Below are 23373 nucleotides of genomic sequence, written 5' to 3'. Positions count from 1 at the left end.
CTGCTGGTTTGGAAAAGAACACCAGGCACCGTCTATTGGACGGCGATCGTTTATTTTTGTGTCCTGCTGCAAAGATAACTTTCACTTCCAGTCTCCTCTATCTCGACATTTCTTTATCTTTGCGTTGATCTCTCTGTGCCGTCTTGCCTCGCTCTCTAAGGACACACAGAGCCAAAAGTGCAGGACAAAGTCGATGATCTCTAAAGGTCTCGCCGCCATCTACACGGCTTCGCCTTGTGGGAAGGAATAATCTAGCCATCAATACCTCCTACCAGATAATGTCAGCCCTTCCAGACCAATGCACAATTAACCCTCCTCCCTCCCTCCAAACACTACTGTGTAGGCTACGTCATTCAGTGAGGAAACTGGAACCATGATCTGTGAGCCAAAACTCAACAAGAAGCAACATCAAACGTCATCTTCAACGTGGTGAAAACCATCTCCCACCTGCCACGAACACTCAGCGCCTTTTTAAACACATCTGAGACCGGTTTCATCTGCATCGCGTCTAGTTAATTAGCGGTTTGTGTGATTAGGAATCTGCCAGGGGGATTCTTTGATGTCGACTGGGCTTGTGGGAGACGCTTGTATGGCTCCACCTGAACTGATTCAATCTGTTCTCAACGCTCGGTGACGGAGACGAGCAGCAGGGAACACACACACACACACACACACACACACACACACACACACACACACACACACACACACACACACACACACACACAGGTAACTACTACTACACAAATCTGTCACAGCTGAGTTTAGATTCACATGGCTGGATTATTAGACTACAAGTCTTGCAAAAGGCCCAACTATCCAACACAGGAGCAAGACACAGTGTCTTTGTAGTTGTGAGGCATCCCTCTGTGTCTTTGTGGACAGTTTGTCTTTGTGACTCTTCTGTCCCATTTAATAGTCATTGTGAGTCTCTTTGTGATCACTTGGTGTGCTGCTCTGTAGTTACTGTGTGTCGTTTTGTAGTTGTCTGTCTCTTGGTGGTTGTTTTTTTTGTCTTTGTAGTTATTGTGTCTCTTTATAGTATAGTATAGTTTTGTGCTTCTTTGTGGTCATTTTGTGTCTCTTTGTCTTTGTCAATTTGATTCTCCTCCTGGTTGGTACGTGTCTCTTTAGTGACATTTTGGGCCCCTGGGCAGGCCCGTTCAGTGATCCATCCATGTACATTCATAGCATTTTCATGACTGTAGACGGGAAGATGAGAGGTCTCAAGCAAACTAAAGGCTGAAAATCTTCATCAGTTTGGTCCCAATTAAAAACAGCACTCCGTTCCGCTGCACCTTGATGAGTCTTTATTCCAATGTCCCTCTCTAATCGGCTCAGCTGCGTCTATCTGACAGCTTATGGCACCTCCTAATACAATTACATACACAATGCAGCCTTTACAAGGAGTTTGTTCCCATTTTGCACAGATGAAGGAGCGCGCTGACTGGGGATACATTACTGGAATGCATGTGCAGATCATGCATAATGCAGGCTAATCTGGTAGGCAGATATGGCAACCAAAATAGAAGCAGTGATCTTTGATGCAACACAGCTGAAGGCATTTCATTATCCTAATTCCATACAATTACGCTCTGACACGTTATCAACCAGGCAGTGCTAGAATGATGGGTTTTTTGGAGCAGATCTAGGATCTGCCAAAAAGGCTTCTAAACCTCTAGTGTTGCAACATGTCTGGTGACACAGCTGAATAATGATGACTAGGATGTTATTTAGCTGTTTCAGTTTAAGTATAACATGCAGGTCACCAAATTTTCAACGTGCTCCTGAATGCCTCACGTGACTTCTAGACCAATTTTAGGGACTTTTCTGTCAAGGAAAACACTGATGGTCCTCTCATCAAAGTCCTCAAAGCAAAAACTGTTGGGAAGAGCCCCCCATTCACCCCCCAAAAAGTGTCTTCCATCCTTACCGCATAGCAGCTGCATCCAGGCGCACGTCTTGTAGACCGTGGCCGTGTTGCAGAAGAAGAAGAGGGCGAAGCAGCCGATGCAGCCGAGGATGAGCACCATGGACATCAGCACGAAGAAGGAGGCCGCCTTGAAGGCTCCCGACGGGATGGAGCTGAAGTCGGAGAAGGTGCCCTGGCACAAGAGCTCCCGGTCGGAGTTCCCGTTGCCCACGCAGTAGTGGAACAAGCCGAAGTAGCCGGCTTGGGGGGTGTTGACGCTGTCCCCGATCCAGTAGGGCTGGATGAAGACCACCACGTTGATGATGGCCAAGCAGATGGTGAATATGGCCCACAGGACCCCGATGGCCCTGGAGTTGCGCATATAGTTGTCATGGTAGATTTTGGAAGCTTCTTGCGAAGGCAGCATTTTTCTCCCCCAGTCGCCCCCTCCCAAGCCCCCGCCTCACAGCAGCCTCAAACAGGTCTCCCTCTACTCCGGACCCCGTTATCCTCCTCTACGCGCGGAGGACGGAGTTATATTTAAACGGGAACATGAAAAAAACTCTCGTCTTAAGGTGACGATCAACTCTTGTTTTTTTTGTTTTGTTGAGTATCCAGATTCTCCCCACCTTCCTCCCGAGGATCAGTCAATCGATTCCGCGGCGAAGCGTGACTGAGCGGACGGGGAAAGCCTCCCCTCTCCTCCGCTCCTCTCAGCGCGTAAAGACCCAGCGGCGCCGACAGCCGAGCTCAGCCGAGCAGCATCGTCTCCCTCGGTGTCTGCTCTGCTTCAGAGGGCTTCACGGGAGATGCGAGACTCACCGGGGGAGGACTTTCCCGAGATGACGATCAATCCTCCGCTAATGGGCGGAAAAGACCCCAAATAAATGAACGGAGACCGCGGCGCGGCGTTTAACATGCTTCACTCAGGAACACGACCTGGCAAAAAGGAAACATTAGAAGCCCGACTATGGATGAGAAATGTATCAAAATATAGAAATCAGTCCTCCAGCACCGCGCAGCCTCTCTCTCTCTCTCTCTCTCTCTCTCTCTCTCTCTCTCTCTCTCTCTCTCTCTCTCTCTCTCTCACGTCGACGACTTGTGCATGACGTCGCGCGCGCATTTTTGGATAGGCCTATTGCAGAAATGTGACCCCCATCCTCTCTCTCTCTCTCTCTCTCTCTCTCTCTCTCTCTCTCTCTCTCTCTCCAACCACACTGGCGTTATTAAATCATTACTAAATCACTGATAGTGTGACTACTTTTTTAAACGTTTAAATTCACCTTCACCTTCACCTGGACTCTGCATAGCAGTAGTAGCAGTACTGGGCCTAGGCGGCACGAGTCCGCTCATTTTACTCACTGGCCCACCCAGCCAAGTTTGATTAAAATATTTTTTTGTTACAAAAAATATAAACATTTTTGTTATCAAGGAAATACATTTAAAATTGTACTTATGGCTTTTAATTTCTGATTAAAAGGGAACTGCTGAATGAAGTTGTCCGAGGCCTCCAGCACGTCATCAGTTTCTATGGTTCCGACAGGCAGACTGGGCTGCTTTCTAGTTAGCTGGCTTTTCACTGGTTAGATAGCATTATCACCAGCAAAGTAAAGCTCCTCAATGTTATTTTAAGAAAGCAAGAGTTGAGGAAGAAGACGTGCCACTGGCTCCATCAACCGAGTCCAGCCAGCCCAGTTCTTCAGAGTCATCAGCCCACAAGGTTATTCCGGGCCCGGCTGTTTGCTCCGCGGCGCCAGTACACGCTGATTTATCAGCAATTCATGAAACACCTTCACAGCCAAATTTGAAGGCATTTCCCTGCACGGTCAAGAATGGAAAATCAAGGTGCTTCTCATCAAAGTGTTGTGGACATTTCTCTTGGTTCTCGGTGTAGATAAGGACGTGCTTTTCTGTGAAATGTGCAGACATTTCACAGCGGAGCTGACGCCCTGGGGTTTGCATGGTCGATTTAATAGAAATGAAAGCGTGTGTTGTTCTTTCATAATTAATACTTTGGCTGGATATTTTCATCCTTTGATTTTCTTGACCGGCAAATTTGTATGATTTTCGCATTCATGAGCTGACCGTGGTGCTGAAGCAACAATGGTTGTTTGTCTACTGTGTACAGCCTTTACAGCTCTGTTAGAGCTTGTGTTACAGGCAGTGCTTTGTTGTCATTGCCTTTGTAATGCATAATGTTGCAAAGTAAAATAGCGTTGTTTTCAGTTTGTCTATTTTTCAAAATCCTTTTTTTCTGGGAAAAGATGCCCCATCCACTTTTGTACTGGCCCACCCAAAGTATGATTTCTGCCTACGTCACTGCACTGAAGTCATTTATAAAACGTTGGTATAAACCACCATGGCACCATTTTAGGATACAATGGAAAAGGATATGCTCGCTTACTTTTGTTTTGCTCAAATCCAGATTACTTGGGACCAACATGCCACCACACCTGCTTCCACTATACCGAGATAATCCCTTACACCCTGAAGGAAGTCTGTTTGTATTATTCTGTTAGACTGCTAGCATCGACTGTGACCATTGCTTGTGCTTCTTCTCCCTCTTTCAACTCCTCACTCGACTCACTCACTGGGCCAGTAGCCAGATTGCTGCTGCTGCTAGCCACGGGTAAAGTAGCTAATTAACTGCTATCAGTTGCTTTTGTGGACAAAAAATAACTTTAGCTTTGCACATTTAGCTGCACGGTCTTTCCTTTTTTTCTGCTTTTTTTCCCCACACCTCTTTTCTCATCTTACTATCTTTCTCCATTATTTTTTGGCACTAGTGATTTTCACATAGCTGTGCTTGACCCCTGAACTGTCTGGGCCGGCAAAACAGCTAACAAGTGCCACCTACTGGATTGGATTGTGGAGCAGATTGACAGGAAAATAAATGAAATTAAATAAATAACAAACAAATAAACAAACAAAAGCACCAATAATAATAATAATAAACAAAAAAAATATTAACACTAATATTACATATTCCTGCCACTCTTAAATAATTAATTATAGGCTTTGTGTTTTCCATGACGTCTCCATTGTTATTTTGTGTTCCACCATTAATATTCCGCCTCCAGAGGACCGTCCAACGTGAGAAAAACCCTGATGAGTGAAGCTGCTGGGCCTGAAAACATCCCTGGTTGTGTAATAACAACATGTGCCAACTAGCTAAATGATGTCATCGCTAACATTGTCAACGTGTCACAGGATAGTGTTCCCACCTGCTTCAATACAACCACCATCATCCCTGTACCTAAAGTCTGCAGTGTCCAGTCTAAAAGACTCCCACCTTGCAGCACTCACCCCCTTCTGATGAAGTGCTTTGAGAAACTGATTCTCTAGCACATCAAAACAACATCCCAGCCAGCCTGGACCCTCACCAGTTTGCATACAGAGCCATCAGCTCCACAGAGGATCTCCATTGTCCTCCACTCAGACCTGTTGAAAAACGCCTACATTGTTTGTTGAGTTCAGCTCAGCAGTCAACACAGTCTCCCTCATGAAGAGTGATAAACGTTGTACCCTGTATTGAGTACCTCACTCTGCAACTGATTATTAAACATCTTCATAAATAAAATCTGTTCGGATTGGAAGCCGCACCTCCTCTATTCTAGTGTTGAACACCGGAGTCCCCCAGGGCTGTGTACTCAGCCCCCTCCTGATCACGCTGTACACTCACAATTTCTACCCCGACAGCAGGGTAGCTGTTGTGAAGTTTGCAGATGACCCTACCCTCATCGGCTGGATTGCAAACAACACTGGGACTTCATATGGAGAGAAGGATATCAACAATCTGGCAGAGTGAAGCTCCGAGAACAACTTTCTGCTCAATGTCAGTAAAACAAGGAGCTGATTGTAGATTTTAGAAAAAAGAAAGGCGAAGACACCGCCTTGTCTACATTGATGGAGCTGATGTGGAGCAAGTGAATAGTTCCTTGGAGTCAGCACCACACACAACCTGCACAGCCATCACACATCTACATCCTGGTGACAAAAGCCCATCAATGGCTGTATTTCTAAAATAAACTTGCCAAGTTCTTTTTAACAACACATGGCTCCTTTAATACAGTTAGTTTACATTCCACCTTGCTACCTACATGTCACAATAATACTTCATATACAAAAATAAAATGCATAATATATTTGATCATTTTATTGTGGTAATTTGTAATTGGCAAAATGTTTCATTGCATTTTAGTTTCCAACTGATATATTATTATAATATTTTGATATATATAGATTAAATGTCAATTAAGTTATTAGTTAACATGTTCAGTTCTTGACTATAGCTGTTCTACATTGGAAAGTGAACTGAATATTTGAAAGGATGAGAGTAAATGGGATGGAGAGCTTGTCTTGTGACATTGATTCACACATGGCTGAACATACAGTGTGATGTGTGAAAGTAACATGAAGCATTCGTGTTTGCCGTTTACAGCACATTAAGTATTCATTAGCTGTGTGGCTGAATGGCCAATTTAATACCAACTTTGACTTTCATAATCTTATGCATAAATTAATGTCACTACGAGATTACTTTCCCCAGTGCAATAAAGCTGTTCTCTGAGACTAATGAGATTATTCCAACATAAGTGTCATGTGATTTCAGACAGAAACTGAACTAAACAGGATCTGTCAGTCCTGTCGGGGGCGGACTCTTCCAGATCTGGTTCACACTTGAGAGGACATGTCCTCTGAAGTCATAATGCTGTCTTATATTGCAGGATTGTTATCATATACTTTCTAGAAATGCTAATCTTCCCATGAGACTCAAAGTTGTGATAGGGTCACAGTCCGTCTCTGACCCCCTTTCAAAAAACTTGCTATCCACTTCCACATGTGTTTGCATTCATGGGGAAGAAACCAATTTGCAAGGAGTGGAAGGATTATTTATTTTATTATTATTATTGTAAAAGTTATATATACAGGAATTTTATAAACACATGACATTCATTTCATATTTAAATATATTTCAGCCAAATATGTTGAAATGCAGACTCAATGCAAATACTGTATATCAAATGAAAGGAAAGCATCAATAACAATACATAAAGTGAAATTTAAATTGTATTTCCCAATAAATACTGCCTATTAAAGGTCTGTCCTCACTCTTTTTCAATAAAATATTGGATGTGCCTATCGAGCCTGGGTTACGATATCGTATCCTTCCTTTCACCCGAGGGTGGTCGTTATCCGTTCAGCGACATTGAGTTGAGTCTTCTCATCTGACTTAATGATAAAAGAGATTTTCTAACCTAAATTTAAAAAAGCATTACAGTTAAATACCTTCAAACACTGTGCTAGTATGTTACTCTCATCAGTTCCTCAATCATTTGTTTGTGGAAATCAGTCTTTGGAGTAAGTTTTATGTTTCCTGTGGAGAGAATGTAATGATTGTGCCGCCTCACCGCCCACACTGTTACTTATGTAACCTATTATTAGAAGTGATGTTTCTGGCCGAAACATTTTCTTTACTTTCCTCTCTGATCTATTGCATAACGGGTTCATTATGAAAGAATTGGACCTTGAGGGTGTTGTGTTGCCCAAACAAGCCTTGAACAAATGTGAGAACCTAAAAACTAAATACAAGGTAAATGTGTTCTCACAGAATGAACATACGACTGTTTTATATGCTGCAGTGAGACTTCTAACACACCCCTGTTTGCACTAGAAACTAGAAATAGGGTTTATTTCTAGTTTATTCCAGACCCAGTGGGGGGGAAAGCCCTTCCACATGGGGATTTTATCTCGATATGCATGAGGCAATGGGCTGTAAGCCTTCCGTGACGCCTCCTGTCCTAATTGTATGGTGCATGTCAAGCCTCTTCATACCAGGTCCTGCTGGGATTTCTGATTCCAGCCCTAATGACCCAAAAACTCCATCAGATCTGCTGTTTCCCTGGCTCCACCTGCCCAACAAATCCCACATTTGACCACTGAAGGGCTGATGGATTATTTAGAGCAAAGACTGGATAAAAGAAGTGGGCATATTAATCTTGGCTTCACCCATTAGTTTGTGAGTTCAACAAAGTTGGCTTCCGTAATTCAAGGTAAACTTTACAGCTAAGTGTTGAATTCATATTAGTAGCTGCATTGGTAGCATGGCAGCGACCTGTCAATCACAAGGTAGCCCCGCCCCTAAAACCTGCTGGATTGAAGAAGACTTGGAACTAGAGATTGAGACCATAAAACAAAACACATTTTGAGTGGACATATTTACACGTATACACTGCACATAATGGTTGACTTGTACATAGACATTTTTCTTATTGTATGTTCTTCGTTATACTATCCTAGCTTATATATCTATGTGAGAGAGACTACTTGGCCTAATAAAGCTGATTCTGCGAGGGTTTTTTTTAAACTGCATGAAGTAATTTGCACAATAGCACCCCCAAATGGCACTGAGAGGTAAATGTTTTAAACAGTCACCACTGTTACATTATATGATTACCAATACCACATACATATTATGGTAAAACAAAATCTGGAGTTTGTCTTTGCTTTATTTTATGGTATGACTAGATAAGTGATGAGATAATGAGATAATTAATTGTTTAAACACATTTTTTAAATCAATAATCAAAAGTATACAATATCTATTCCAGGCAGATGATATCATTTATTTCATTCATTTAATTGCAGGTTTATTGTTGCCTTTTTAAAAACATGTAAACTTTTAAAACTGTATTTATTTTTCTCTTTTTTTACTTTCCTCTGGAGAAAATGAGAGGATGAGTGAGTGTATTAAGAATCAGACTCTAAATGTCTTTCTTGTTTTATGGAGAGCCTGAACAGGTGTTTTCTCTTATTAAATGTGTTACAACCAAATAGACGAGTGAGATTAGGGAGTAGGGGGCCGAGAAAGCCACATTATATAATAGAGGTTACTGTTAATTGGGCAAGGCTTATTGACCTTCTCTAGATAAGATATACCATGCATGAAGATCACTGTTTGCAGCACCGGGGGAAAACATCTGAGTAAACAAAGTGCGGCTGCAGACAGTCCAAAAAACATCAGACCCCGTTGTGATCAACAACATACGTCATTTAAAGGGGGAGATGGCTCTGTCACGTGGTCGCGTCAGCTTCCTGTTTACCGCCTGTTGTACCTCCAGTCTGTAGTACACATATTGCAACACCACTCTCCGCTGCTGGGGCTTTCATCCACAACAACATATGCGGCATTGCGATCCCGCAGCCACGGGGCTGACTGCTGTATAACTTTAATCCTTTTATCGCCATGGTTACTAAGGAGACACGAAGACGTGACATTGAGGAAACGTGAGCAGGCCGGGAAGGATCCCGGAGGTTTCCTGACACCAGCTGACCGGAGTTCAGTCAGGTGCTGCTTGGAGTCAGGCAGAGCTTCGCTCAATGAGACAACCGCAAACAAAACAGCGGTGATGTGGAGGACTACAAAGCTGTGAATTAATTGTCTCAAAGGAGTATACGTAGGGGTTGAGTTTTCTACCAATCTACGCCTGCTGAGCCGAGCTAGCCTGTTAGCTGGTCGTGCTAACTCACGGTAGCAGCGGCAGCCGCCGTGCTGAGAGTCGCTGGCTGTACGGGCTGGCTATCGGGTTTTGTTGGGAGAGTAGCAGCTCGCCGGTGCCCTGAATTCAGGAAGAGTCCCCGGCTCCGGCCCCCTCAAGCGGGCAGTCAGGAAGAAGCTGGGTGGGAAAGGATGGCCTGGTCGGTCTTCCCGTTCCAAAGGACACGGCTCTGCGGTGTTTGAAGGAGGTCGAGTTCGGCTAGAGGCCATCCCCGCGGGACGAGGCACTATGATGGCCGGTTCCCCCTCCTCGGCCGGCGCCTTCACGGCCTCCCGGCTGTCGGTCAGAAAGAGTGAGGAAATAGCGGATTTAATAGATTTGTTTTCCAAGATGCAGTACAGAGCGAAGGAAGTCACTCCTCGGGTAAGATTTGGGGTCACCATTCGGTGTGTTTCAACTACTTGACAACCTGTCAGTGTATCTCGTGTGAATGATGAACCGAACTGCATTACAGAGTTTAAGGAAATTAAAGTTTCGTTGTACAGCAACAAAACAACAAATATTATAGTTAGTGATGTATGACTTTTTAACAACCTTAAGGAACCACTGTTATATTCGGCATACATCTGAGCTACCAAGCTGCACTTCATTTCCATAGATGGACAGTGTTTGTATGTGTAGGCATTGCGTGTTGTTGTTGTTTTAACTTCAAACCAATGTTGGTGCATGGTAGTGTTGCATGTGTTACTGGTGTGCCCCCTATCCTTTACTCATAGCCTTCATTCATATCTGAAATGGGTGAGATTTTGTTGGGAAACTAACCCTTCAGTGTTTAGTGTATTTAATGTTTTTCTCAATTGAATATAGTTTTTATGTTAAGTTATAAAATTACACTAAAATTATGTCAACATGCTTTCAATAAATTCGTAGTCATTCAAGAGTTGACAGCTAAATAGAGTAAACCTGCCTTCTATCAGGCAAGTGCCAGCAATCTTCAACGGATCCTGAATGCCACACACATGGACTTGAATGGTGTTAATTCTTACACGCTGCATAGTAACTCATTAGATGGGTTTGGGATATTCACTTTACTGGTGTGGGAGGACGTTTGACAGTTTGCCACAAAATTGCTTGATCTCCCTGTACAGTATGTTTTTCTTATTTTTAGAGGGTCTTAGTAGATCCATGGTTGATGACAATATCGTATTTGGTCACTGTAATTAAATAATCTAGTTACTAGAGCAAGGGTAACACTGAATGTGAATACTACCTGATGTAATTCACATTTGTAGAATTACCTTTCAGTGTTTCATATAATAATGCCAGCAATAGCAATGCAGCTGGTTACCTACTTAGTTTGATCATCTACGAGGACTTATTCACAAGTTCTCTAACTTCATCACTAGCACTTAACTTTTGTTTGTGTTTCTCCTCAGGTGGAGGCGATCGAGAAGCGTTGTCTGGAGTTATTTGCCAGAGATTACAAGTACAGTATCATCCACAATGCCAACGGAGAAGTGTGTGGCCATTACCCCCGGCAGATAGTCTTCCTGGAGTATGAATGCACAGACGTGGAGAGAGACAGGTACCTGTCCACCACTCATTCCCCGATACAAAGTTCAGTCCACTCGGTTACCAATTACCCTCTTGTTTGTTTGTATCAGTCCTCTAATCATGCACACCTTAGGCTGGAGGGAGCAAAGGTCAGGCTCCATCTCCAGCCACTCGCAGCATACTGGTCAAGGCAGCAGAGAGGAGGCAACGGGACTGTTTCGTCACATTGGAGACGGAAATGGAAAATGATTTGCAGTGATTCAATAAGTCCTTATTTCTCGCTGCCGTTAAATTATTTTCCACCATAGTGCTGGAAATAGAAGATGTGCTATAACAGAGGAAGAAACCGGTTACTCACAATACAGGCTTTCATATACTGAACTAAATAAGCCTCCTTGTTGTACAGGACACTTCTCCTCAGAACAAAATGTTTTTGTGTCTTTATTTCATAGTCTGCCATTGCAATGTGCAAGTGATAACGTGGGAAATAAATGTTTCAATTATCAAGGTATTCATTAATTAATCAGTTTAATTTACTTATACAAGAAACACAATTAATAACTTGTATATTTTAGCTGCTTGCTGGGGAGAAGGAATACGACTATGTGGTTTCAAAAAACGGTAATGTGTCACAGCCTTGAGGTTTAGAAATGTATTTTTGTTTTTCTACAGGTTTTTACTGTTCTTGCCACCTAACCATTTGAATGTATTGTGTCCAAGATTTAATTAGGTTGTATCAAAATATTTTATTACATTTTAGTCTATGACAACTGTCATCTAACTCCACCCCTAAATGTGTTATTTGATTGGATTTCTGCTAGTAGAGGAACTTTTCAGAGAACATGATTCATCAAGTTCTTTAAAGAATAAGATATTATTTAAGAAATAAAATACAACACAGCAAAAACAATAAAAACTGAATGTTAAAAACACAAATATTCCAAACACTTGGCAGCACACAATGATCTAGATCAGATTTAAACTGGGTTCCACCTGGACTACTTAAACCTGACTTGAATAAGTCTGATTGTGTGAACTTCTTTATTTAACCAATTTAGCCCCGCATTATTTGTCAGGTTTGTTTAAGTCAGGGTTTGGACTTTTAAGCCCCACCTTTCTTAGTTGCTTTATGGAACAGGCCTCAGGTGTTTCCCTGTGGACAGATATCTCTACAAAAACAATTTGGGAATGTCGATGTGGACACGCATGTTTTTACACACGAAACCAGCAGCTGCACGATTGAGACAGTTTAATGTAGATGCAGTCTCAGCGCTGTGCAGTCAGTTCACTCTTGATTACCTTAGATGATCATGAGGTCTTTTGATGGTACATTGCACCTCATTCATGCCTTGAAGTGTTTGTGGTTTATTGGGCCAAAATAGCAGCAGGCACTTAACATCTATTGGTTAACGTAATGAAGTAATCAATGGCTGTTAAGTCAAGATCCAATGCACACCACTTAACTGTAACCTCAGAAGATGAGCACTATTGATTATTTGGAGGTGTCAGCTGTGTTGGCTTGTTGCTTTTTAATTGTGTTTTCTACGTGATGCGCTTAAGGCCATTCCAATGATTAAGTCGATGTTTCTGTGTGCAGGTTTGAGAGCACAGTGCAGATCAGTAAGCTGCAGGACCTGGTGAACCGGAGTAAGCTGGCTCGCTGCAGGGGGAGGTTCGTCTGTCCCGTTATCCTCTACAACGGCAAGGTACTGCTGCTCACTGCAAATTCCTCACTCCTCACTTTATTATGAGTGGTAGTAATGTTACCAGTGTACATTCCAGACTCTTCCTGTTTCTGTCTTGTGGGCTTTCTGTGTCTCCAACATTCCTAATTTCACCAAATATTCAGAGACTTAATTTGGAGGAAGCTCTCTTCCCTAAATGTATAGACGGGTCAACTCACACAAAACTGGAACAGGCAAAACAGCACAACAGTGTAGACGTTTCCATGAGATGCAAAATGAAATGGGTCCTAATACAGGGTTCCCACGCATCTAATGTTCCAGTAGCTATTATTATATTACTATAATTATTATTATTATGTCACTATTTAATTATAATTCTATTCACACCAGCTACATCAAGAGTCCTGGAAAATGATCTTGAAAAACAATAATACGTTGTTTGTGTTCTTAAATAAGCAATAATAAATGGTGCAATAATAATTACATTTTTTTTGGGAACATCCCTTGTGAAAAATAATCTGAAATAAGATTATAATAAAATCATAAGGTCTCCCTGCATCAATAAAGGATTATATCCTGTATTTAAAATATCAAGCTCTATGTTTCACTAGTCTACCATGATAGAGAGCTAGACAGCCTTTTCAAGTCACTGGAGATGATATTTTACGATGATCCTGCTAATGCAAATTCACCATCGTTAACTTTTATTGTGTTTTTTTTGGGGGGGGGGGGGGGGGGGTAAAATCTTATATCGTCCCATCCGTAGATGTGTTCTAATCTGAATTAGCTTTGTATCCAGTTCTAGTTAAAAACCTGCACAAATATTAGTCGGGTAAACAACCTTTTGTTGTTGTGAAGACTCCTTCTCTTGAGGGAACGTTTAACAGCAACTGATGATTACCCAATCAAAACATACTTCTATACAAATGCCGCATTTTGAGTTTTCTGTGTTCAAAACTCACTGCTGCAGAGAATGTGGAATCAAACTCATATCGGCATTGCAACCACAGCGGATTATGGATCTTAAATACATAACACCTCCCAAGTGTCACCGCTTCTTAGAATGAAGTTGGCAGGTTTGCTCTGGCCGGCACTTCCTCCCTTCTGTGTGTTTTAGGCCGGGAAGGCGACCAGATCGTTCTTCATGTAACAACATGCTGGTGTGAGCAGGAAGACAGCCGTCTGATCTGCTGTTGTTTCTCTCTTCGCAGCATATTTGCCGGTCGTCCACCCTGGCAGGATGGGGGGAGCTGTATGGACGCACAGGCTACAACTACATCTTCTCAGGTAACACACACACACACACACACACACACACACACACTCACACACTCCAATTTCGAAGGCGATTCCAATACCAGTGAAATTCCATGATTCTCGATACCTAATTCTGTAAAAATAACAAACCAAATAAAAGCAAAACAATTAAATCCAAACCGTTTCCATACTGATCTTTGCAAATGTTTTGTTAATCGGTGATGATCCGTCTCATGTTTCTCATCAAAAGCTAGATTGTTTTTCAGTAAATGTGTCTCATCTGTGACCGTTTTAAGCATATTTTGATGATTATTGGGACACTTTCATTTATTGCAAATCTTCTGGCAGGATAGTTGTTGTGACATGACATTTTCATATCGCCCCATGCCTAATTTGAACACATCATAATAACCTAATTTACATATCGTCATTCTACTGTAAAATCTATAGCCTACGCCTAAAGGTGTGTGTGTGTGTGTGTGTGTGTATAAATAGCCCAAATAAAGGAAGTTGTGGCCAACTTATTTTCCATGAAAGGGTGCAGTTCCTTGTGTCCTCTCCGACTTGTTAATAGTCACAGCTGTGTTCACACCTTTCCTATGGAGACCTGATATTCTTCTGAATGACTGGGGGTTGGAAGTCTTTTCAGTCAGAAGCTGAGTTTTCTGTACATTTGAGATTCTAGGACCACCAAATGTCTGAAATGATCAATCAGTCAGAATAGTTTGATTTATCGGTAGTTAATCTGATTGAACTGTTTTGCTTGTCTGGCCACTCTTTGTTGGTGGTTTCCCAGATCTCAGCTCTTACTTACTGATGGGCAAAGCTATGGAAATAAGATGGGATTTGTAGCATGCAGCAGTGGGAATACACTTGTCTTTTTGTTTTCGCTGTGTCAGCGTCTTTATTCATTGTGACACTGATAGTCCCACAAATTAGGTGTTCTGGATGTTCTGTTGCTAGATAATTAGTTTATTCTGATTGCCTTTCTAAGACCACATGATAGAGCAGTGGCGGCACACTGCTGCAGGGAAATCTTGTAAAAAAGGGAGTATGAATATATCACGTTCATCATGAAACTGTGGTGGGCGACCTAGACTGTAGGTCATTAATAACGAATATTAGTCATGAAAATGAGAATCATGGGAGTTATTCTTTGTATCAAGCAGGAAAACAGTTGTAGCGTGACATGTTTTATTTCATTTGCGAACATCACACATCCTGCCATGTGACTGTTGAGCAAGTGCACATCACAATGTCGATACCGAAACAATACATCGTGCAGCCCTAGCATGCCCGACTGTGACTTAGAGTAAAAGAGGAAGCCAAGGTGACATTAATAGCAGAAGTCTGAGTTTCAGTGTGAGCTTCTCTTTGAGTGAACATATTCATCCTGCTGATGTTTTTCTAGGGGGCACCGATGACACATCGACAGAGTCTGAGGAGGTTCCAGAGGATGAAAGTGCAGTCAGGTAATCAAAGTCCATTACTATTTTTTCATGTTTTTATACAATTCTGTATCTTCCCAGTGGTGTTCTTTATGTATTCAAATTGAAATGTAGGTACGTTTTATCGTAATGTTATATTTTCCCAAGCCCTTCTAAAAATGTATATCCTCATCCATCGTTAGTGTATTTCCTACAGTAACTTACGGTGCACTAGGCAATCCGTACCGTGCTCGTTTGACCTCCAAAGTCCGTTTGCTTGACTATGTGAGCGCTCCACTTCCACAGTTGGAAGAGGTGTGATGCGGCATGGTAGAGTTCATGCACAAACACAGGTACACAGATGGATTCCGGGTCGGGCTTGGGCTTGCTTCAGACTCGTGGTGTGATCGGCACCAGAGCAAAATTGGACCAGGACATAGTGGGATGCTCCATCACTGCTGCTCTGCACCCGCCCTCCGCTCACATGACTGATGCAGAGGTGTCTACTCTGAGACGGCGCTTCTTTGAAACTATGTATAGCAATGCGTGTGTCGTATTACGATGTCATGACGTATGTAAAATCTAATTGGAAATATATTTAAATAATAAATATATTGTAAATATAGTTAATGCAAACCGGACGCCACCAGACTACATTGACAAAAACAGTAATTTTATCTTGCAGAACACGAGAGTTTACATACAACCCAACTAGAAAAACTCCTTCCGTTATTTCCAAAGACGGCTAACATTGACTCAACTCCTGCTACGTTCCCATTATTCCTTATTTGAATGCTTTGTGCTAACAGCAGAATGGATGTTTCGTATTGTTCATCAGACACTGGTCTTTTTGCTCAATTACATTGTGACTCTTATCATTTGTGACAACAATGAAACACAACAATGGAATTGTGATATGCTACTACTGACTGAAAGACAACTTCTCATCGAAGTAAAACACCTCCCGAAAGAAAGTCCTTTCTTCCATCAAGAAATCTGTTTAAATGGCCTCCTCTCCCCTCTCCCCCTCTACTTCCTTCCCTTCCTTTGTCTCCCTCCTCCCCAGGAACGGCGAGTCCCAGCTCTTTGACAAGGTCCGAGGCCACGACATTAAGCTGCTACGCTACCTCTCGGTTCGCTACATCTGTGACCTGATGGTGGAGAACAAGAAGGTTAAGTTTGGCCTAAAGTAAGGAACAGCACGGACTAGTTCATCCACTGCCTGTTATCTAGGTCACTGTTTCCACTGGACGTTGTTGGAAGAAGCCTCATGGGAGGCATCTGACTGTTGACTGTGTTTGTGTGTTACTTGAGGTTTTTGCCGAGTGTGCGGTAAATGACTGGGTGTATAGTATGGTCCTATCATTGTTACCCAGCGGCTGTGAGGAAGCATGTGGAGCAGATCGTACTGTTGCTGTTATACTATGAGGAACATTTAACTAGTTATGAAATGGTCTCAGTGTAACACTGCTGACTCTATATGACCCACGTACACCTCACACCGATCAGGGACTTTCTTGAATATCAGGACATTTTAAAACGTTTTCTCCGGATGGGGAAAATCAGGGGATTTGATCATTTTTTAGGTCACGTCATGGAAGATCGGAAAATTTTGTTTGTAGCACGTTTAAGTTTATAGCAATTTATGGTATATAACCAAATAACAAACTACATATGTGCCGATCAAGCAGTGAAAAGTTAATGTCTTGTAATTAAAGCTCACAAAGGAATGGGTTTACAATACTGTGGCTGTTTGCCTGTCTTTGTGTCTTCTCAACACAAAGTTGGTCTGTTTTTACCGTCATTATAGTTCAATGAGTGGGAGCCCTGTGCATAAGTAAATAAGACCATCAATGAGAAGATTGGCTGCTTCTATATAGTTATTCGTAATGCTTGTCACTGGTGCCGTCGGGTTGCATTCTGGTGAGATGAAATCTTGCAGGTTCAGCAGAAACTCCTTCATCTCAGGGGCCTCTGGTGCAAACAGCCCACCGCTGCCAGACCCATAGAAGTAACTCCTTCTTCAACAGAGCAGCACTTCGCCTCGCTGCTCTGTTGATCAGTGCTGGGCGCCAACACCACACTGATGGAATTGGCCCAGGCCACATTATTTGACCCCCCCAGGAAGGAAGGAGGCACTGGAGAACCAGGACTGAGTGGGGACTCCTGTAGACTGCAGGCCCTGCAGCAGTAAAATGAGAGGTTTTCTAAAGGGACTTTGGTAAAACACAGGGACCGGCAAAGTGCCTGAGTTCCTTGTAGTAACTCTAACCACAGATTCCTGATTAGAAATGCACAGTGAATGATCAAAAGAGCAGTGAACATACCGGGACAGACTAAAGAAGGACGGAAGGCATGGAATAATGGTAGCTGTGATAAGCCATTTTGGCTGATAGAAGCCCCTGTATTAGGTAACAATGTGTGGTATTAAAATAGTGAATATGCCCATGGATGCTCACACAGTATCTCATCTGGCTTTTTCTGTCTGTCTCTGCAGTGTGACGTCCTCTGAGAAGGCGGACAAGGTCCAACGCTATGCAGACTTCACCCTGCTCTCTGTGCCTTACCCAGGTAATGTGAGCCTGTTCAGCCATTCCACTCGAGCTGGACCAACACTGTTTATCAGCAGATATAAAGGTATCGCTGGATATGTTGGCCGATACGTAAGGATGTTAATAAATAGAAAAATAAAGGCTATTTGAGCAATGCACCCATAACAAACAGCAGTGTCCTGCCAATAGTCTGTACATGTATTATTGTAATGAACTGTTTTTTAACAAAATAAATCCAAAAACCAAACAAACATGTTAAATATAATTCTTTTGATGTTAATAAAGAGCTAACACCTCTTATCATTCACAATGAGACATTATCACCTGTCATGACAAGATAACAGAATGTTTACTGGTGGACAATTTAATGAGAAACGAGCGATAGTCATTAAGAGAAACATAGTTGATATAATTGGGCTACGAGGTTTTCATTCACACAAAGTATCAAAAACATATCCTCGTATCTTAAAGTATCCATATTGACCATTTTCAGCCAATTCCCGGCCCAAATGCTGACCGTGTGAATATGTTGTTTCTCGCCCTGTTAGGGTGTGAGTTTTTTAAGGACTACAAGGACAGAGACTACACAGCAGAGGGTCTGGTGTTCAACTGGAATCAGGTACAGAGTCCGTCCTTAATCTCCTGTCATCCCACAGTCTGCCCCCTCTCTTGTTTTAATCTGATGACTCTGTGTCTCCACCGACAGGACTATGTGGACGCTCCTTTGACAATCCCTATGTGCTTTACTCAAAACTTGAACATCGACTGGACTCGATACCAGGTTACCATCACTCCTTGTTCTCAAGCTTCCACACACAGACTGTTTGTGGTGTGTCGGTGCCATCTGTTGTCCAACCTGCCAAACTGCTTGGGTCATGATTCACATACCACACGTACAGTAATGGTTACAGTGTGGTTTGAATCTCACTGTGCAGCCAAACATTGTTCAAACCCACATTGCTTTTTTTAGAATCCAAAAATACTCTGTAAGGCTGAGTTGTGCAGAAATATGTATAAAAGTGATGACTGTGTAACCGTAAAAAGTCTGAGACTTGTTTTAGAAGATTTAATTTGGTTAAAAAAACAGCTGGAACAAGCTGGACATATGGAATGATATTTAGAGACATCGTGTGGTTTAAAATCCCTCTGTGAACCAATCATTTCATTTCTCTGTGTACCAACGTGTATTTACATGTGTTGTGTCCAGTCGTGGGACCTGGTGGAGCAGACCCAGAACTACCTGAAGATGCTGCTCCACATCATCAACAGTGATGGTAGGTGTTGCTGCTGTCTCTGAAGGAGCACCACATCCTGTTAGTTTTGGAATTTGCTTATTTCCTTTCATTGATGAATCGTGTAGACCATGAAATGTGAAAAGGAATGCATTTTTTTTTTTATAAAAAAAAAAAAAAATCTTAACAGCTCAATTTTGAGTTAGTAGATATGAAGGTGAGGCCTTTAAATACTTCCTGCGCTCATCAAAGGTATTCGATTTGCATTTGTTTAAGTGGCTTAATTAATTTTCTGGAAATCAATTAATTATGTTTAATAATATTAACCATTTTGAGTGATGTTGGACTTTAAAAATTGCAGAATCAATTAATCAGCTGGCAGAAGAAAAAAAAGGATCGTCATTTGTTTAAAAAAGTAAATTTTAATGATCAGTTAAAGGCCGAGTATGTAACGTTGGAGAAACCAGCAGGAGTCAGCTAGATTGTAAAAATGATGTGAAGAACTCACCGTTGGTCACCGTTCGTCAATTTATAAGAACTAGCATTGGGTTTTTAACTACTTTGTGACATTTTATTGACAAAGTGCTCAGTGATCCAGGAGATGATCTTTAGTTGGAGCACCATATATGGGAGTCTGGTGCTTCTTTCCCTAAATGCATCTCTTTCAAGATTTGTGTAGTGCTTTGGCCCAGAGCAACGACAATGCTAATATCCCAGGAGGTTTTACATAGAGGTTCACATTATTACTGACTGTGTTAAACAATCAGCTGCTTAGAAACTCTGCCACTCATGGCAAGACAGTGAATGTCACATGTACCATATTATGCCTTATCCAAATATAGGCCAACATTCATTCTGTTTTGCAGTATATTTATTTAATGAGACTAGTAACCTTTTGATGGCATCATCAGAAACAACTATATTTGGCCAAATAAGCATTCACATACAAGGAATTTAACTTAGTTTTGGCATCTCTCATAGTGTACTTAACAGAAAAAATAGCAAAAGCTACAATAATATAAATAAGAAAAGGAAACGAGAAAAATAAGAAATAAAATGTTGGCCAAAATGGCAACATAATGAATGTTCCTCAAACCAATACAGAAGTGGAAGGACAGGAAGAAAACATAAGAAGCTATAAAACTAAGATTTAAAACATTTAAACAACCAAAGCTTTAATCTGAACACGACACCGACACGCTGCAGTCCTACACTGTCCTTATAGCACTGGACTGAATTCAGAGCATGTCTATGATTCCATTTTATTTATAGTGTCGTATCACAACAAAAGGTATCCCAGGACACTTTACACACTGAACAGGTCTCAAACACGCTCATGATTTCCAGTCAATGCATTTTCAGAGTCCCAACATCACCAGGAGAAGCATTACAGTGACAGTGGCAGAAACGCTCACAGGCACTAATGTGCTATAAAATGCATTACTCCATTATATGTTCCAGCTAATAGGTGGTCACTGCTACATTAATGTCCTGGACTCAAAATGTAGGACTTTTGATTCTATCTTAAGGATATTGATTTATTGGGTATAGTAGCTTATAACTCCCTTTGACCACAGAAGCAAGAAGAGAACATAAAAAGCATTTGAACACAACAACTCACACATTCCAGCCCTGCATCCACTGTATGTCCATTTAAAGCTGCACTATGAAAATGTTGATGATGTATAAATGCATGTTGCTGTGTGTTGTTTTAGATGAGAGTGGCCTCCTGGTGCACTGCATATCAGGCTGGGACCGAACGCCTCTGTTCGTGTCCCTCCTCAGGCTCTCCCTGTGGGCAGTAAGTTCCTCCTCCCGTCTCTTTATATCATTCATTCTCCACATCATAGCCGCTCACCCAGAAGCTCTGTTGGCACATTCAGCATTCATTAGTGACTTCAGTAATCCTCAGTCATACCTCTTCACAAACTTCTCATTTACCATTTCATACACGCCTCTTCGTTATTCATGGCTCTTATTAAAAAAAGAACCCTGATGTTATGAATATCTAATCTTTTCCTCGTGAAACGCACATATGGAAAGAATCAGGAATCCCGTTTGGGTGTTTCGGAGCTGCATGACGTCTGCTGCCTCTGGGGTCCATTTCTAACAAACATAACATTGGCTGTAAATTGCTTTGCAAACACGTGTACAAGTCTATTTTGCAGGCTTAAATACGACTGAGATCATTATGTTTGGACGACCTGACCTATTGGATGACTTTTCATCTTCTCAGCCCTTTATCTTTGACCCCTTCTTCAAATTTGATAAAGAAATTGGTTCAGTTGTCAAAACCAGTTTCTTCCAGCTCAGACATTTAGCGTCATTCTCTCCCAAAGACCCAGAGAGCGTTGTTCTTCTTTTTATCACCTCTCAGCTGCGCTGCTGTAACTCATTGTTCGTGGGTGTAGAACAGTCGTCTAGTACAACATGCAGCTGCCCGTCTCCTTACTGGGAAAAGAAAACAGGATCACATATCACCAGTATCGCCTCCCTTCACTGACTTCCTGTCCGTTTCAGGGTTGATTTTTTTGCTAGTTTTTAAGGTTTTAGATGAATTGGCCCAAGATAATTGAGCAGATCTATTACATCTCCATACTCCTGTTAGAGCACTGATGTGGACCAATCAGATGCTCCTGGACGTCCCAAGAACCAGACACAAAAACGGAGGCGATTGAGTCTTCCCGGTGGCTGAACCTTTTCTCTGGAACAGCCTACTGATTCATATAAATACGTTTGACTCATCTACGTTTTGTCTTCTCCACAGGATGGCGCCGTGCACGCCAGCCTGGAGCCGGCCGAGATCCTGTATCTGACCATCGCTTACGACTGGTTCCTCTTCGGGTAAAAAGAATCACTCACATCAGCACTATCATAATTGCATGACTTCACAGCGCATCAGTCGGCATGAATACTTTAGAGGTGCAAGTTCTTGCTGCCATGTGGTTTGAGACGCACCGCGCCTGCAACGCATAATTGAAAAGTGAGCGTGGAAGAAGAACTAGTACGACTCTGCTCTTGACCACACATTTTATCTTCCCACTCCCCCCGTTTTCTTTCTTCTCTCACACACACACTGACTCTCTTGGGGATCTCCTTTCATAATTACTAGCACGATTTCTCCAATTTGAGCTCATCAGAGGCAGTCTCGTAAAAAGCTCCGTTGCTGCCAGCGAGCCCATGTAATTATACATCAACAGGCTTGCCAAAGCCCTCGGGACATTGGCCAAGCAGAAGGAGTGTGGTTGTGTGTGCAGGGTTCAACATTAATGTTTTTCATTTTTTGTTTGCCCGGCTGGACAAATGGGTAAGAAATGCCCAAAGTCAATTTTCCCTTGTCTCTATACATTTTTTAAATGTATTCATAAATGTTTTCCTCCTGGAAAACACAATATGGAGCGAGCTTTCATCAGCTAGTACCAACCAATTTCAAGAATTCAAGGTTCATTTATTGTCATAATGCAAAAACGAAATGCAGTCGAAGCCCATTTGCAAGAAAAACATAACGCAACAAAACAGAAACATTAGTGCATTTCTGCAGTGCAGAAAATAACTCATGAGTCCGGGATAATTAAAACGCTTGCTTGTGCTTCAGCCCATAAACTGTGGCTGTGCCTGAAATCCCTCCCTCCTCGCTACAGAGGAGTTTGCCATGTTGTAGTGCTTTCCAAATGCATTGTGGGAAATATTATACTGTGTATATAGTGGTATCCCACAATTGATCTAGAAAAGTAGAGGACAACAGTTCATCACTAACGGAGCATTATATACCATCATGCATTGCGTTGAAGGTAAAAATACAAAAAAACAAGAATAGAGAGCAGCAGGATTGAGACAAACAAATCAAAATAATGTATTTAATGTGCAGAGCATCATAACACAACCACAAATTACTTTAGTTTTTTAAAATTAATTTGGTAAAATACACTTATTTTCCCACATTGACAAAGGCAGCCTATACCGCTCCTTTTCATCTTACCTTTCACAATAAAAGCACGACATATGAGCATGATACGACGCCTTTTAAATACATTTTATTTGAAATATATACACCAATTCAAAACCACTTTTGCTTCCTTTCTTTGATCGCCCAAAAAATATGCTGTTCATGATTTTGTGTTTTGACAATTTGTGTTTAATTACTACAAGAGCACACGATTGTTTAAAGAGAATAACGTTTTTCATCGATTTAGCTCCTTACTTTTTCTCTCAAAGTACAAAAGATTGATGCATTCATCTTAAAATGTACACATTT

The 23373-nt window shown here is 41.8% G+C and overlaps 2 protein-coding genes across 3 annotated transcripts in view; one reads left to right on the top strand and one right to left on the bottom strand.

Moving 5' to 3' along the window:
* lhfpl4a (LHFPL tetraspan subfamily member 4a) overlaps positions 1–2387 on the bottom strand; it is a 41660-nt gene extending 39273 nt beyond the window's left edge. The window contains exon 1 of one of the 2 annotated variants that reach the window (XM_084029383.1): positions 1934–2387. In XM_084029383.1, the coding sequence (XP_083885509.1) occupies positions 1934–2339 (406 nt within the window). In that variant the 5' untranslated portion in view covers positions 2340–2387. The remainder of the gene's footprint in view (positions 1–1933) is intronic. The other variant, XM_084029384.1, reaches the window with a different exon arrangement.
* Positions 2388–8581: 6194 nt separating this feature from the next.
* mtmr14 (myotubularin related protein 14) overlaps positions 8582–23373 on the top strand; it is a 28566-nt gene continuing 13774 nt past the window's right edge. Inside the window, exons 1-12 of the mRNA XM_084039095.1 lie at positions 8582–9834; positions 10848–10996; positions 12563–12671; positions 13862–13937; positions 15319–15379; positions 16401–16523; positions 17832–17905; positions 18435–18505; positions 18593–18667; positions 19094–19160; positions 20834–20919; positions 21886–21962. Coding sequence (XP_083895221.1) covers positions 9700–9834; positions 10848–10996; positions 12563–12671; positions 13862–13937; positions 15319–15379; positions 16401–16523; positions 17832–17905; positions 18435–18505; positions 18593–18667; positions 19094–19160; positions 20834–20919; positions 21886–21962 — 1103 coding nt within the window. The 5' untranslated portion in view covers positions 8582–9699. The remainder of the gene's footprint in view (positions 9835–10847; positions 10997–12562; positions 12672–13861; positions 13938–15318; positions 15380–16400; positions 16524–17831; positions 17906–18434; positions 18506–18592; positions 18668–19093; positions 19161–20833; positions 20920–21885; positions 21963–23373) is intronic.

Source organism: Eutrigla gurnardus, assembly GCF_963514095.1.
Source record: "Eutrigla gurnardus genome assembly, chromosome: 2".
Taxonomy (NCBI): Eukaryota; Metazoa; Chordata; class Actinopteri; order Perciformes; family Triglidae; genus Eutrigla; species Eutrigla gurnardus.
Note: the sequence above shows the minus strand (reverse complement) of the source record. Positions and strands in the feature narration are given on the sequence as shown.